The sequence below is a fragment of the Lonchura striata genome, chromosome 7 (assembly GCF_046129695.1).
Source record: "Lonchura striata isolate bLonStr1 chromosome 7, bLonStr1.mat, whole genome shotgun sequence".
In the NCBI taxonomy this organism is placed as follows: domain Eukaryota; kingdom Metazoa; phylum Chordata; class Aves; order Passeriformes; family Estrildidae; genus Lonchura; species Lonchura striata.
In genome coordinates, this window is record NC_134609.1 from 22,790,599 (window position 1) to 22,808,208 (window position 17,610).

At 43.1% G+C, this 17,610-nt stretch overlaps 1 protein-coding gene across 2 annotated transcripts in view; it reads left to right on the forward strand.

Annotated features, from left to right (window-relative positions):
- MXI1 (MAX interactor 1, dimerization protein) overlaps positions 1–17,610 on the forward strand; it is a 55,735-nt gene that overhangs the window by 16,013 nt on the left and 22,112 nt on the right. For both annotated transcript variants that reach the window (XM_021536283.3, XM_021536284.3), the window contains exon 3: positions 10,736–10,765. In XM_021536283.3, coding sequence (XP_021391958.1) covers positions 10,736–10,765 — 30 coding nt within the window. The remainder of the gene's footprint in view (positions 1–10,735; positions 10,766–17,610) is intronic.

Sequence of the window (17,610 nt, forward strand, 5' to 3'; positions counted from 1 at the left end):
CCATGCACAAGAGGCAAATCACCCCATATTCAAATCCCACTTTGTAGGTTTGTACCTGCATACAGGTGCTCAGAGAAATCTGGCAGGTAGGATTGTACTGAACTCTGTTCAGCCTCAGCACATTCCCTCTGCTCATTTGCAAGTATAGATAAGCAACTCCCAGTGATGCTGGAGTTTCTGAACCTGCCAGCACTGCATTGTGTGAGATCCTGACATGACTGGGAAAATAAAAGCATACCCCATGTAGGTGATGTTTTGTATAGTGTCTTCTCAGTGGTGCTTGGCATTGCAGTGCAGCTGGCAAGTTACCAGGGAAAGCACAGAAAGTGGGGTGAACCCAGCAAATGGCATGACAAGAATAAACCCCACTCCCTGGTGAGGAATGAGGCCTCCAAAAATGCAAGAGCTGATGTAGCAATTTCCATGAAGTAACCCACTGTGTTCCTCTTTGTCACCCTGTTTATTTTATAAGCCTCCAAAGAAGAAGATCCTGCAGAGCTGCAGTTCCTGTTTTCCTTTGTGTATTAGCAATATAGCCGTATATAGGGATATCTGGGTGGCAGAGAGTCTATGCAGAAACTCACAATGCTAGGCTCAATTTATACTTTGTACTTTCAGTAGTTGTAAAATGTAATTTGTGTTCTCTTTAGACTATCCAAGTTGTGCAAAGAGGGCTTTGTGTAAACTAGAAGTAGGCCCAGTTGTTGATGTTATCTGCAACTGAGCTGTAATTCTCTGCTGCAGTATCTGTCTGCTGTGAAGTGTCACTGTATGTGGCTGAAGGCTCATGATCCCTTTGTCCTCCCAGACTTGGGGGAATCCTCTGCAGGAGTGTGCTGTTTTACAGCAGTGGGAGTCAGTCAGGGCTCATGCTGTTTGTGTTGCAGCACTGTCCAGTTAGAGCTGTGCTGCAGCTGCCGTGGGCTGATTTGCATCACTGATCATAGTGCTGGTGTGATGACAGGAAACTTCACATTTTGGTTCTTATGTTCTCTTTTGAAATGTGAAGCTTGTTAGTCCCAGCCCCTAGAGAAATTTGGTGTCCTGGGATGGTGGGGAGGATATTTGGCCCAAATCTGGTCAACTGTTCCTGCAATTCTCTTGTTTTCTGTTTCCATTGTATTCACTGTACAGGCAATTCTCTGGTTTAAGTCATATTCCTTCTTTGTCAGTTGTTTTGGTTTTCTTCCCATCTCAGCACATTTGTACCCTTTTTATGTCTTTTCTGTGTAATCCTTCATCCACAGCACATGCAGGGATTTATCCTTCATGGTTTTGTTTAACCTGACCTGGTGCTGTGTTTGGCAGTGAATTGGTGTCACCTGTAGTGTTGTTTCCATCTGTTCTCCTGTTTATAGGTAAGACTGACTTTTTCCTTTCCTGCTCCTGATGGAGCTTTCAAATCCATTTCTATTTCTGACCCAAACAGACTGGTCAATGTCCTGCTGCTGAGTTAATTGTCTTGCTTGTTGGAGTTCCTGCTGTTCATCATCTCCTGATCCCTCCTGACAAACTTCTGCCCAAATTCAAAGATTGGCTGCTATTTGTTCTCCTCCTGAGAGTGTTGGCTCTTACTCCCTACCTTCTTTGAACCAACAAAGATAGGATTTGTTTTTGTTGACTTATTTTGGGCTCTCTTGATCAGAGGCTGTTGGTCTCTGGGGCTGTGCACTTGGCTGGCCTTTGCCTGGATCTCTTCTCTATGAGACGCTGCCTTGTTGATCAGCTCAGAGAGAACAGGCCTGCTTTTTCCATCTTGCTGGATATATTCCCATCTCTCTTTTCTGTACTTTCAGTTCTTTCATTCACTGATATGAAAGTGATTTCACTTCAGTTGTGTTGCTTTATGTATCCAGTTTGAAGTAGTCTTAGATGATTTCCAATATTATCTTAATTACTTGTTTATGCTTTGCTGCTTGCTCTGTGACAAGCAGGCATGTGGACTGAGAGCAATTCTTTTGCCTCAGTTTTGATTAAAGCTCCTCTCCATAAAATAGTCGATTATTTTCTGAAAGCTTCTCATTTATCTCTTACCATCTGTTACACCATCAAGAAGGGAGAAGTTGTGAGAAAGGACAGAAGACATTGGGATTGCTGTTGGGGCTGCTGCTCCAGTGGTCATTGCCCAGGTGCCTGGGCAGCACTAAAGCAGCATATAGGCACGGTAACATGGCACCATTTCTGATTTGCCTTTAACAGTGAGGCTGCAAAGTGCAGCAGTTCATGAGCTGCTTTACAAGCAGCCTGGCCATCTGGGAGCTGTGGGAGGTAGCCACCTTGCAGCCTTCATGGTAGTTGGTGCTGCTTGTGAGCCAGAACTGTAAGAATGGAAGAAATGGAAGCTCTTCCATTTTTCTCAACCTTTCTTTTCCATGGATATCCCAAATGCTGAATGAGTGTGTCCCTGTTGACAGAATACAATTAGAGACATAAGGGCATCTGGATTCTCTTCCTGATTTTCTTAGCCTGTGGAGTCTTTGTGCCTCAATTTCCATAGTTCAACATGCAGCTAACCGTATTGTCAATGTATTTTCCTGTTTTAAAGTATATTTCCCCCTGCCTTCATCTCCAGGCACAGTATTGCAGCAGTATGGTTGTAACATGAGCGATAACTAACAAGCCTAAATAGAAGTGAAGGAAGCCTGGCCTGGCCCACAGCCATACAAATGCCATCAGTTTCATTTCAAACAAAGTGCAGTTCAGTCAGGTGGTGTTTACACAAAAAGCCTCACTTTCCCCAGTGCATCTGAGGCAGTTTTTCGAGGGTAAAAGATGCGTGTTTGCAGAGAAGTACATGTTCCCCAAACAGGCTGCTGCACTGCAGAGGACACTGCCTAGGCTATTTCTGGAAATGACCATCTTCCTCAAAAGGGTAATGTTATGTGTGGGAAGAAGCACGTTACAGGGCAAGGGCCTGGCATGCCGGGCCCTTGGATCATTTCCTGAGTCTCTGCTGAAAGGCTGCACGATATGGGTACGTCAGATGACCTACATGGGTCCTACCATCTGCACATTATATGGTTCCCACCATCTGTATGTTGAGGTAATGCACACACTTTCCTAATCCTGTTTTCTGGAAGCAGTATAGATGTTTTGGAGCTTGTAACTGTTTGAAAGAAGATGAGACTTAATCTCCTAACTTTTCTAAATAGATTTGAAAATTGCCTTCTCTGTCTTTGTTCTTTTTTCTGTGAACCACTGCAATGCAGTTAACCAGCAACTGGGATATTGGTTCTGATGTGGCGTTGGAAGGGGCCAAGTCCTTGACCATGTAGTGAGACATATCCTACTGGAAATCAGCAGGACAGGGATCTAAAGAACATTTGGGGACATAAAGAAGTATTTGTATTTTTCTGTCCTCATTCTTTTTCATCCTCTTCCTTGTTCATGGGAGACCTTGGAAGTGAATGGGGACATTTTTCTTCAGCAGGTCATTAAATACAGTGTTTTGTCAATATATTAAAAAAAAGGCAAGAATCTGTTTATAAGAAGCTCAAACTCCTTTGCATCATGGCTCACAGACAGGAGTCTTGCCTTTGTGAAGGCAAAAATACTCTTTTTCCTAACATGTGAGAATCTACCTGAGTTGTCTGAGTTCTAAATTGTTATAGAAGATGTTGTCTGCTGTATGTCTAAGGGGGATGGACTAGGGGTTCTCTACTGAAATGGCTGAGGTACTTCAATTGAACGTACAGCAGCCTTTGTCTCTGATCTTTGTGTACCAGCCTCTTTTGGCGTGGTTAACTGTCGGCTGGAAAGAAAAGGAAGTGGTTTCTGTAGGACTTTTGCTCACTTGTGACAGCAGTTAGAAGGCAGACAAATGGAGCAATGAATACCTCTTTGCAGAACTTGCTTCACTCTTGGCTGCTCTCAGCTGCCTGGTGTCCAGTCAGCAAGCCCCTTTCAGGCCAGCTTGTTATGGGAGACCCCAAACTGTTCTGTTCCTCACACTGATCTTTTCCAAGATACAGACCTGGGATCTGGACTGTGGAGGTGCTTGTGGTGCACAGCCAGAGGGGACACCAGCAGGGTTTGTGCTTACAACATGCAAAGTGGCCCAGAAAACGAGGTCCTTGGGGGTCTTCATGGAAGTGCTCACAGGCACATGGAACATGCAGTTCTGTTTTCTCTGTTTCTTAGCTTCCAGTTTGTAAAGTGAGGATGCATGCCAATAAATGTACTTGTGAACTGCCCAGCCACTGCTCTCGGTGAGCCTGTCAAAAAGCCTGTAAGGAAAGCACCAGTTCTGTATTCAGAGCAGGGCTTGGCTTGAGGCCACGCATTGAACAATGAAGAGAAAACAAAATATTGAATAGCTGCTTGTTCAGCAAACCCAGTTCCTCTTGGCTGTACAGGGCCCTGCATGAGGACAGTTTTCCTCTAGCATTTGGGGCTAGGATCAGCATGTAGGGTCTCAGGTGGTGCAGGAAAAAGCCCACACCAGCACACTTGCTCCAGCCTGCACAGTAGGGAGGGAAACCAGCTGGGGGCTTCTTTCCTGGCCCCAGACTGCAGCACTGAATGCAAACAACATTCCTGCTGTTATGTCGCCTGGCTTGGAAAACCTTTCCCTGCAGAGTGCCACCTTGTGCTGCTTATTAGGATGTCAGTCTAGTTTGGGGGAGCTGAGCTCTGGAACTGGGATAAACTCGTGGTGCTCAGCAAGGAGGAGCTGTCTTCCTGCTCTTTTCTCCTGTGTGCTGAAAAAGCAGAACATGCACTAACAGAACAATGTTGCTTCCCCAGCTGAGGGTTATGTCTGATACATCTGTTGGTTGAGTTTTATCAGTAAATTAATACTGCTTTGTTACTGGCTCCCATTTTAGATTGTTCTCTGGCACTTTGTACAGTGGTGTTTGAGAGTCAGATTAGCCCACTTGGCAGACAGTGGGCAAGACATCAAGGCTGGTTTAAGTTTGGGTTGTTGTTGGTTGTGGGCTTTTTCCTCACTTTCCCACCTACACTTCACAATGGTTATGTGATTTTTTTGGGGGTATTTGACCCAAGAGTCAGATGGCATGAGTGTTCATGTTAGCTGTCTCTGGGATGCCTGAGAACAGTACCTTATCCTGGGGTTCAGGGAACCCAAATTAAGTACCCTGCTCTGCCACAGTTTTCCTGTGTGACCTTGGGAAAGTTATTTATAATTTCTGTGTGTTGGTGTTTTCGTTTTCACAAAAAGTATTCTGGAAGACTTAGTTTTGAAATGTTGCAAACAGAAATAATGGTTATGGGGAGCAGGTACCAAACTGAGAGAGGCTGTGTAAATACTGTAGGTGACTTTGAATATATTTACTCCTTGAACGGAAGTATGCAGTATACTTTTAAAAGTTGTTTTGACCGAGTTGCAGTAGACTTTTCCAAACACAGGGATAGGTGACTTTCTGCAGTTCTGAACCACTTGGGAGAACTCTCTTCTGCTCTTTGAGCTGAAAACAAACTGTGGGGCCATTTCTCCTTTTGCAAAGATGAACAAACATGAACAGATGCCAGTACGGCTGCGTTCCCTTCTCTGTTGGAGACGGAGAATGTGAACTTTGGAAAGGGTCTGGCTTGATCCTGGGAAAACAACTTTGATCAGAGCCTTAGGAGAATCTGATACTGTGTCCGTCTCAGAGCGACAGAAAATCTAGCCAGAGTTTGGGGCCAGGTTAATCTGGTGCATCTCCAGTGACGTCAGTGAGAAGGTGAAACAGTCTGTTCCATCCCCTCACCTCAACTCCTCATGGAGAAGAATTTACTCTGGACCTCAAGGCCAGACAGTGTAGGGGATTATGAAGTAGTAATGGCTTAAGATATTTTTTGTCTCTGGTACTGTTTGGAAGGAAACATTTTGTTAGATTTGCTGATATGCAAGACTGAGGTGAGGTTCTTGTTAGATTTGAGGCTGCTACTTGCAAAGGGCATAAGGATGGCAGCAGGACTCCTGCTCCAGCTGTGCAATCTTCTGTTCAGCTGCATTTTGCACCTCCTCACTGTAGGAGCTCATGGCAATGTTGAGTACAATAAGTTGCTATGTTCCCAAGGCTCCCTGAGGAGCCAAACTTCTGGGCCTCCCAGAGGTGAGGAGGATTCACAACTCCCTTAGAAAAAGCTCTTGAGTATATCTGGGCAGGAAGAGTTAACTCTTGTGCAGCCTTCATTTGTCTTGCCATTGGGCTGGAAGCTGGCATGCTGCTGGGCTGAAGGTTCTTTGTGGGTTTCCCAGGCTGGCTTCTGCCCTGGCTTCATGGGTTACTGTGGTGTTGATCCACTTGGAACCCTGGCAAAACACTGGTGTGCTTCAGCCAATAAGTTTTGTTTTGTGGACACAGATGGATTTAGAATGTAAAAAAGCTGTTGACCACCCTTCTTTTCCATGATTTTATTTTGTCATTTTTGAGGAAGAATTTGCATAAAAGAGAGTAGTAGTGTCGTTCACTGGCTTCAGAAGGATTGGTTATTCTTGGCTTGGGGAACGGAAGAAGGCATTTCCTGCAGGGGAATTTAGTGGCCCAGTGAATGTCTGTCAGCAGAGCCAGAAGGTAGAAAGGGTCTGTAAAATGAAGAAGAATGAGTTTGTATATGGTGTGATGATGTATAAGCAGGAGAAGTTAGCTGAACCTGACTGAAATGAGACAGAAAGCAGTTGGCCTGGTCTGCAGATGAACGTTATTGTTTTGCTAAACACGATTCTGTTAACTGTACCCTGATTTTCACAAGCTGGTGGGATATTTCATTATTAAACTCTTGATAAAGCTGAGTGGGGTGAGGAATCTGGAGGAGGAGCACTGGGTCTTGTGTAGGCATTAAGGATGTACTGGAAGAAGCTCCTTACTTACGGCCAGCAGCCCCCTCTGAGACAACAGTATGTCTGATGGGGTGCCGATGGAGCTCTTGGAGTCCTGGACTCCTCTGGAGCCAGGAGCTGATGCCAAATACAGACAGGAAGATGACCAGGTTCAAGACAGATGACAGGATCATTGGGTCTAAATGCCACCTGTGTATTGTGTAGTAGGACAAGGGCTCTTGAGGACTGTTTTCTTCAGTAGAAAATAGTTACCTCACTGAGAACCCAAACCAAAATGCAGATGTTCTGCCAATGCATGTATCAGCCCATTTATCAATAATAAATGTGTAAACCAGAAAGGTCAGCTGTGTTTAATGTCATGTGGCAGCTTTGTGATTTTAGTTACAGTAAAAACCCCAATGACAAATGAATTCAATGCTCTTTAGAGCTTGTTCCTTTCTGCTGCAGTTAATTGTGTTGCCTTGCTTGTGCTTGGGCAAAGTTGGGCTGCTTCTGCCATGGTAGAAGAAATTTTATTTAAATAAAGAAAAATGGGGTAAAGTGGCAAATTACTTGCAGATTCTCATTTACTGGGGGACTTTACTGTAGCTTAATGCTTCAGCAACACCTTGTTACTGTGTTGGAGAGTGAAGTTGCAGGCAATATCACTGTAATGGGCATAAAAAGGTTGTTGCATTTAACCTTAAATTAGAATGACTGACAATTTCTGCTTCTCTCTTTCTTCCTATTCTGTATGCAGTTTCAGGTATCTGGAGTAAATTGGGATAACTTGAGTTTGTCCCCTTTCAACTTTTTGTTGCATAGACAGGGACTGCTCGGCTATTTTTGTTGTTGTTTGCTTGGCTTCTTTATCTTAAGCTTCTGAAACTCATTCTTGATCTTTTTCCAAGCTGTTTTCAAAATGTAGTGAGCAGGATCCTCCTGCTTAATAACATTTCTTCGGTTTTTAGGAGTAGTTATCAGTTTGGGTGTTTTAAATTGACTGTTAAAGAATGACTGCTATAGAAACCTGACTTTTAAATGAGGACCCTGCAGACAGTTTGTGCTGGAGCTACTTTTAAATTGCAGCTGACGTTTTGAGCAGTGCCAGTACATGTGCTTGGTCTTTTGTTTTCCCCTCTGAATGTGTCCATACCCGTCTGGCTCTGGTTTCAGCTTTGCAGGTTCTGCTTGCCCCATCCACCTGACAGCAGGGGTGTGAATTCCCCTGGTTTGTGGTCCGTGCTCAACAGCAGTGTCCTTGTTTCAGGAGGTGACACAGGCTGTGGCTGCTGTCAGCAGCAGCACAGCAGTGCCACACTGAGAACACCGGTTACTTGCTGCCGTACAACCAGAGTGTTCCCCAGGTTTTGGCAACAGTTTTCAGCTGTGATGTTCATCCTGTGCCCATCAAAAAGCTGGTGATGGTGCACCAGGATGAGGCTTTGATTTCAGTCTGTTGATAGTCTCTAAGTTCTCAGTTGATGGTAAGACCAGCTCACTTAGAGATCCAGTTACATTTGCTTCTGTTTACCTATTTACCTATTTAAGGCACTTCTTTTTCTGAGTTATCAGTAGAGGCTCCTCCACTTTTTTCCACTTCGCTGACAGCCCTGTCTTGTTTAACTCCAAATAAATCTTAGTAACACGTGCAGCCCAAAGATGAGGGGTAAAAAATAATCTTTAGATTAGGAGCTATAGAAAACGAAATGAGTAGTGAACAGAAGAGAGAGGTTTTTTCCCTTTATGTGTTGTCCAAGGAAACTGTCACAGAAAATTTAAGTTAGGGAATGGTGATAGTGAGGAGCAGTGCTGGACTTTGTTCCTGAATTCAGGTGAAATAAAAAAAATTAAAACTTTTCCAGATGGTCCCCAGTGAGATTAAGCAAAACATAGGCAGATCGGAGAAGGAGCCTCCCTGTAGGACTGATTCAGTACTGCTGAGATTCTTTCGTTTGCATTCAGCTTCAGTGGGAAGGTGTTGGGGGTTGCTTTTTTTTCCTTGCCACAGACGTGGTTAAAAGTCACAGCGAATATTTCATGACTTGGTGAAAAGCCTGTGACCTCTCTCAGTTGCCTTGTTCATCAGAAGGCAGATAGGTAATAAAGAGTCTCCTGTGTGAGAGGAGTAAGGAGAACCTGCTGTTTTAATTTTGTTCACAGCAGTGGGCCAAACTTTGTTCTTTCAGTGGTGGCCTTGGTAATTGGCTCGATATAATATAGGAATTCAAGCCACTGCATATCTTTGGCCTTATAACTGCTAATGTCACAGCCAAGAAGAGTGCAGTCTCCTGCAGGAACATACAGTAAAAAAGAACAATAAGCATGTTTCAAACTACATACAGGCAGTGGTACTGAAGGGCCTCAGCTCAGTCCTAATGGGCTCATTTGGGTCCAGGTTGCCTGGACAAATGGATTTTGCTGGTCTAGACTCAGGGAGGTTGGGGATGGCATGTGGGTTTGATTTTGGAAATTTTCTGGACTAAGTATTATGTTATGATAAACATAATGGACTAAATATTATGTTTCTGATTCCTGGGAACTAGAATTCACTACTTTAGGCGCGGAATTCAGGAGTTTTCTCAACATGAAGAGTTTGATTATAGTGTGCATTGCTTTTAGGGTATTCCATGTCCTGCTGAGCAGGGTGGCTTCCACAGGTATATGCTAACATTTTGTTTTTCCTCTGCTCTCAGCCATGGTCAGCTAAGGCTCATTTACCTTGTTTTTTGCAGACATCTACAGTTTATTCATAGTTTTCAATGCAGTTCTAACACCTGTTAGGCACTCCTCCTTCCTTTTTTTGGAGAAGCATTTAATTATGACAGGGTTTCCCTTGAAGCACATCCTCCATTCAGTTCCCTAATTGTAGAATTCTCTGTGGGATTCTCCAGATGGGGGATAGAGGATAATCTTCTCAGAGCTCCGGAAGAAATGTGATGCCAAATTAGAGAAAATAGATCCTTTTTATTAAGCTCTTGGGTTCTTTTTACTCTTATTTTAAGGTGACCTTCTGTTAAAGAGAAATGTTGGACAAATGGCTATCCTTTTAAATAATCCTCAACAACCTTACCTGGGTTAGATTAGAAATCCTGAATGGATTTAAACTTTTTTGCCACTCATTCTATCCTCACAGAGGCAAAGAGAATGAACTTGTCTGTTTCCCTTTTGTTTCTAGTTGGTTTCATTTTCAAGCTACAGGGCTCTAAATTAAGGAATACTGTCAGTGTTCTTGGCCTGGTGGGCAGGTATAAAGACAAAGCCCCCTCCTTTGTCGAGTGTCACAGTGTCACTTTTATGGGTCACTTCACTGCATGCTGCTGTCGTGGGAGTGCTGTTCCCATCCCCAAGGGGCTTCCAGGCATTCTAAATGTGCTACGCAGTGCCAGTGATGTTTGAAAACACGGCAGCACTGGCTATCCCATTTTGTGCCCAAATGCTGGCCATGTCTGCTTCTGCTGAATTGGCTAAATCTGGCATGTGACGGCTGAAGGGCTCCAGGGGCTGTCCCTACAGGGCCAGTTCTGCTGGAGGAAGGTTCCCATGTGTTTGATGCACAGATTAATTCTGTGAGCTCCTGCATCAGAAGATGATACCGATATTTTTATAGAATGAAGAAGGTAAAGCACAAAGAAACAACTTCAGTCCTGTACTGAGTTGTTGGCAGTGCCGGGAGTCTGGAAGTGACAGACTGTGGTCTCTTGTTCTAATCATTGCCTCTCTTTGGGATTTTGTGTGCATTTAAGTCTCTAGAGAACATTTTCTTTAGCAGTAAGGGTGCCAGCATTTGCACTGGAGGGAAGGAACATCTTGTCAGCAAGGAGGATGAGACTATAGATTTTACTGTATGTAGTTGGTTGGCTTTGCAGTGTGATGTGCCAGTGGGGATGTGTACAGTTTGCAAGAGTTGAACTTTGGTGCCCAGAGGTCAAAGGTGGTAATCCAAATTTTTTTTTTATTTTCCAGGTCTACGCACAACGAACTAGAAAAGAACCGGTAAGTAGCTAATGAGATGAATTCTTAAAACTATAGACCTGGTGAGTGTAATGTGCTTTGAGCTTACTCATGCAGGTGCTGTTTGATCAGCTTAGACAGCTGTGAGTGACCACACTGCATCATGTAGTTTTAAAAGTTTGGGGGAAGACATGAAAAGATCTGAAAAAGAAGCTTTGTTTTCAGTTTTTTTTTTTTTTTTCCCCTCTCTCTCTCTGAAAAGGCAAGAAGTGACCCAGTTTTGTGACTAATCTGTATGCAGAGTAAATACTGTTCTTCTCCTGACACAGTGAAATCTGATTGGGGCACTTTCCATACATGAGGTTGCTACGGGATCAGGTTTCTTGGGTGTTGGGTACTATGTGTTACCATGAATCGAAGGGCAGAGCCCTGTGCTCTGCACCCTCTCCCCCCTACCCCTGCACTGGGCTGTGTCAGTCTCTGTAGCACAGAAGAAAATACCATTGTCCAGAGGCTTGGAGCTCTGGCTACCTGCACTCCTGCAGAGACTTTTCTAACCTGTTCTAGGATTGCGCCTGTTTAGCCTTGAATCTGATGTTTTAGCAAGCCCTGCAGTTTTGTTACTTGGCTGGCTCTTCTATGACTCAACCCTTTTGTAACAGGAGTTAAAGTAAGATAAATACCATTGAGACAAGGGGAGTTAGTTCACACACAGATCAGATTATCACCTTCCATTCAGGATGCTATAGTTAAGGTTGTGTCAGGGTTTCCATTATAAACTTATCTTGGCTCTTCTGTGGGATTTTAGGGGGGCTGAGGGTGGATGTCTGTTTTTTGTGGCTGCTGTAACAAAGGAGGTGCTTTGGCCAGCTGCTCCTATAAAGAAACCCCCAGGGTGGGAAGGAAAGCTGAGTCTAAATAGGTTGATTGCCTCCTCTTCTCTCTCAGCAGCCATCATTTAACAAGGGATGGGAGGACTGTGAGGATGGCCAAAGACACAGAGGCTTTGAGCCATGTGTGTATTTTCATTCAGACAAGATCTTCCCATGTGGCTTCAAGGGAGTTGGAGCTGAGTACCTTGTGTTGGTCATGTTTCCCTGTCTAGTTAAATGTATGCAGAAGTCCATTGGGGAGGTCCTCTTAGTAAGAAGAAAAAAGCCCTCAGTTTCCCCCACATCTGCCTCCCCCTAACAGCAGCAATACTGGGAAGCACTTTGGCCTTTGCATGGTCTGGGTGTTTTCTTCCAGCCTGTGCTTCTACCTCCTGATATTTTTGAGTATCTGCAGAGTTGCCATGGTCTTATCTCTCTGGGTTGATGCAGGGAGGGTTTTTTATTTGGGTTATGTTGCTCCCTGAGCTTCAGCCTCTCCAGTCCCAGGTTGAGCTGTGTTGAGGGGTGTTGGCTCCTGGGTTTTCCAGTGCCCTCTCCAGTTCTATTTACCAGTGAGGGAAAGAAAATGCAGTCCTTGGGTCTGACCCAGAACTGAAGGTGCTTTTTTTCTCCATGACAACAGTAGACTGTCACTAATCTTCAATGTGCTTATTTGCATATCTAATTGTTGCTGCAAATGCGGCTTTTACTCAGTACAGCTTTAGAGCAGGGCTGTCTCCATCTTTCCCTCTACCAGCCCGGTCCTATCACATTGGCCAAGTTTGCATGGATATATGATCATCTTCTTCTAGCCTGAGGGCAGGCAGCAAAACTTCAAATTCTGTGTGGGTGGGATCTTAGCAGCCAGTGTTACAAACTTACTGTCCAGCTAAGAATTCCTGTGGACTGATGGGGTTGGGATGTGCTGGGTACCAGTTGTATGAGTTGAGGAAGTTTCTGCCTTGATTCCCTGTCTTTAACTGAGGACAGATATTATCTGAAGTGGGGATAGCATAAATATTGATGATTGACTAGCATGTCAAGAAGTGTTACTCGTGAAAGGAATGCTTTTACTTCAGCTTCCCCTTATGCCTCCTTTTCCTGAATATTGGCAAGATGTTTGATTGCTGCAGAATTTGTCCTTCCATTTTCAGTTGGTGTAATATTTCTCTCTTCCTCTCCTTTTGTCTGTTATTCTCCTTAGTCCCCACCTGCTCCAGGCTGAAGATTCCTAACCATCAGCCTTCTCAGCAAGGTTTTTCCTCCAGGGCTTCCCATTCCGGGGCACTGTATTCCAGGTCTGTCTCAGACATGGTTTTACAAGCCTTTGGTTTTCATCCTTCTGGGAAGGGCACACGTTTGATCACACTGGGTGCTCTGTACAGGCAAACTCCTGTATCTGGGAGCTCTGGTCAGGAGTCCGGTGTTCCTGGTGGGGGATTGTCTGTCTCTTGATGCAGATGCTATGGCTTGATCAGCTACTCACATCTGCAAACCCAGCTAGATGCTGTGGTGCCTTTGCTGTGTTTGCAGTGTTCATTACCAATGATTTGGGCAGTGAGTTGCATACTGGAAGCATTTATTTTCAAACTCCACAGTAGTGTTTTCTGAATGAGGGGGATTGCTTGCTGTGTTCCCCAGTTCCATGTTTTATTTGCTGTGTTGTTAAGTTTGTCAGTGTCTCCAGAATTAACTGTTGCAAATATAAAAGCCCTGATACTAATGGCTTTGTGGCTGACAGGTGCTCATTTCCCCTATTATTTGAGATTATTCCTTCTGAATCTCACTGTTATCTCTATTATTGACACACACTGTAATTTTCAAAATTGTCCACTATTAGGTCTCTGACTCTGGTTTTTTCTCTTCTTGTCTGTGAACAGCAGTCTTCTTATATTCAGTTAAATTTTGGTTTAACCCATTCAACAATTACACAGAGTTTGTTTCAAGCAGTAGCAAGAGAATATTAGTAAAACAAAATGCTCTTCTCCTTTTTGAATATGTGATTTAACTTGGACTCAGTATTGGAGAGCTGGTGGTGTTTTAATGTGTACCTCTTTAATGTAGAAAACCCCTAAAAATGTATTTTAAAATATTAAAGCAATTTTTTAAGGTCTACTGCTTGAAAATATTTCACTCCAGAACACTCCATTGGTTTTGCTAAGGAGCTGTTTGATTTGGTACCAAACATTTGCTGTAATATTTAAATGACTCCTCTTCTGGCTTTGATTTGGGTTTTTTTATTTGAAAAGATTGCAGTGACATTTATATAAGGGACTTCGTTTGTTGTAAAAGATTAAAGTTAATTTATACTTATTATCTATCATTAATCCTCACACTGAAAAATTTTATTTAATGGGTATGTGTTTCAGTTTATCTCTGCTTAGGATGAGTCATAGCTTGCATTTAAACAAGAAACCAGCATTCTTTTCATCTGCTGCAATATGTAACTAAAATGATATTTTTTAGTCCTTTAACACGCCTACCAAAAAACCTGATGTGTAAGCAACACTTCATCATTTTCTGAAAGAAAACAAGATAAAGCGTGTGACTGAAAGATGAAGTTTGCAAGTGTAATATTTTCTCCAAAAGGATAACAACTGAAATTCAGGCTAAAGGTAAATGTTTGTGTTGTACAGATAGTGGTGTTAGCTGTTGTCTGTGAACATTTTAGACACATGGCAGTGTTAGGAGGATGTGGTCAGTGTGGTATTAAGGGAAGACACACAGCTCTGAGGTGACATCCTGCTGCTCTGTGAAGTGGCAGTTCTGGTAGACCAATACAGCAGTGATGTCTGTCAGACAAGTTACATCTCCTGACAGAACAAGAAAGAGTTTTGTAATGCTGTTGATCAGATTTAAAAAATAAAAACCACCAACCAGCATTTTTCTGTAGGTCATACATTGTTCTATTAGGTTTTGATGATGATTGCTTTGTAATACAGCAGAAGGAAGGAAAACAAAGCTGAGTAATTGGGTAAAGAATGAGTTATGAGAGCATATTTTTCTTATGGTAACAATAATTCAGTTCAAACAAAAGATAGACCAAGGAGGTAAAGACCTTGAGATCACTGAAAATAGAATTTTCTGAGGATCTTGCAGAATTTGTGGTTTTGCAAAAGTACATCATTTAGAAAGAAAAAGGAAAAAATCTAAAGGAGACAAACATCTAAACCAAGTTGCTAAAAGTTTTTTTCATGTAAAAGCACAGAGTGTAATGATGTAACATCCTTTCTCTCTGATATCTTTTGAGATGATCAGAAGCAAAGAAGACAAACACATAGTAATGATCAAGTACTGTGGTTTTTAGCCTGACTCTTACCAGAATTCCCCATCTTGTGGTTCCTCACCCATTCTTTCTTTGACGTGAGAGACTGTTTTTTGCAGTGGTTCTCCAAGGCGGTTTCTCACCCAGAGCTGACTGTTGTGCTCGGGTGCCTATCTGAGGTAGTGGATAAGATAAAGCCCTGCTGAAAGCTGAGGAGAGAACAATGACCTGGGTCAGCTTGCACTGAAACATGGGGGCCTTCTGAGACTCTGCAGCATTTGCACCATTTGGTTCTGTTTCTTTAGAATAAGGGCTTTGAGTGTGTCTTAGGAAAAGCTTTTAAGGTAGGGCTTTTAAATAGTGCAGACAAGCTGTCTAGGCTGGGAAAGATAGAAGGAAGGGAAATGAAAGTATGGTGAATCCTTGCTACTCTGAATAGACAAGGATGATTGTGCTTTTGTAGTGCTATATATACTTGCCAAGGCAATCTGATCAGTGTTTGTCTTGAACCAACTAATCAATGTGGTGTTGAGTTCAGTGCTATTTATCAGGAGAGCTGGAACAAGAAACTAATCCAGTAAATTTCATTTGTTCTCTGGAGTGGGCTTTGTTTTCATGCTAACTTCATGTAGCAAATGTTGACAGTACATATTGTTTTCCTCATTAATAAAACTTGGAACCTGTGATGTTCCTTGCAGTAAGCCATATCCAACACAGCTGAGCATGCATCTTTCTTTGACACATTCAAAGGTCAGAGCATGCACTGATCCAACTTGCTCCTTGTGGGAGCTGTAGCTAAGCTCTCCTGTCTCCAAGGCCAGTGTGGAACAAGAGCTGAAGGTAGTTAGCTGTCTTCAACTCTGTTGTTTGGATGACACATGCCTCTGTTTTCAGCTGGGGCTAACAATTTTCAACAGAGCTGCAGCATGTTTCTCTGTTTTAGGAGATCTGGATAACTTATTACAGTGCTGTTCCTGCTTTTGCTTAACCTGGAGAGGATGAAGCTGGTGGCTTTTGGAGTAAAGCTGTCAGAGAGCTGTTCTTTCTGGGTACATTCAAGCTTAGCCAGCATTATTTAGTGTCAGTCTGCCTTCTGCTGTTTCTTTGCATTGCTCTGAGAACTCGCCAGTCACTGGTGTAACTCTGGAAGGCTGACCACCACACTTGCTCATGCAAAGTGCCTCCTTGGGCAGAAGCAGCATTTTGATTCGGTTACAACTGAAAGTCTGCAAAGGCTTTGTTTCACATTAGCTGGGTTGCTGAACATTCTGAACTCTGAGTACAGCTGCTGCAAAGGGACAGTTAGTCTCCATGCCAAGATTTGAAGGAAATAAAATGATCCACATTTCATTTCAAGTCCTTTAGTACTGCTCATATAGGAATTTCTAGTTTCAATATGATTTATTTTTTATTCAAAGTGATGCAGTGAAGAATGTATGCATGCCTATCATCCTTTCTGCTGCCAGATCTCTGCACCTCCCTTAGGAATCCAATAGCTGTTGAAGATAGAAGAAGAAAAAGAACAATACTACTATTTGGGATGAACTGTCACAAAGAAAAAAATGTTTTTGTTTCAAAAATGTTGCACAATAAAATCACTGTTATAAGCCATTTTTCAGAAACAGATATTTATCACAAAGCCCTTCTTAACTAAGACATGTCTGGGGCACTTTCTGATGTGTTTTTCTCCCGTGGTGTAGAAAGAACTGTCAGCACAATCTGCTTGACCTTGTCATAATGGTCTGATGCTGAGAATCCTTTCATCGTTCTCCCTCTCAGAAGGGAGACTTGAGAGGAAACCCCCATCTTCGAAAGAAACATTCTCTGCAGTCAGGTCTCTGTACCAAATCAGAAGTCATCAGTCTGATTTGGAGTGCATTGCCAGCTGTGGTTCCTGAATCTCTTCTCAAACTTGCATCCTCAGATTTCTACTTGGGTGCATTGCCATTGTTTTCTTTCAGGCTGAACTTTCTCCAGTTCTGTATATTTGTCTGTCCTCAAAAAATTATAACGACTGGGCAAATGCCCTCTTCTAATCAGCGAGCTTGGACCTCTGGTCCCAAGTAGGAAGTCAAGCATTCAGCTTTCCTGGCTCCATTTTCAGTCATGTCGTGGCTCTGTACTTACCATCTCTCTCCTAAATGGATCTCTGGAGACTGCAGGCTTGGTTTTTTGTTTGGTTTTTTTTTTTTTTTTTGTTTTTGGTTTTTTTTTTCCCCAGGGTGCTTTTTGAGGCTGAGAGCCAGCAGTCCTGATGTAACAACTTTCCTTGTTCAAGTGACTAACATTGCTGGTGAGCCTGAAAGCATTGCTAGCTAAAACCCAGTTGGGAGTTTCTACTGTAGGGAAGATGAAGTAATAGGAACATAATTTTGAGAGAGATCACCTGTTAACGAAAAATTTCAGGACCTTGTACTCTTAGGGCAGAAGTTGGAGTTGGAGGTGTTGATCTACATCTGGTACATGTAATAATGTAGCCCATGCAGACTTGTATTAACCAAAGGAAGTGGGATAGAAAATGAGGGAAACATGCTCTTGTTGTCTTTCTGTATGTGGCCCATTTTTACTGAAGTATGACAACTTTGATAACCTCTAACCTTATACTGCAAGGGAAGATGGAAAGAGTGGGATGCCCCCAGGTGTCTCCTGGTGTGACCTCTGCCAGTTGAGAAGCAGAAACATGCCTGGATGAAGAAAAGGTGTGGGGACAAGGTTGCATTGACCAAGTCCTTTGCTTCATTGATCCACAT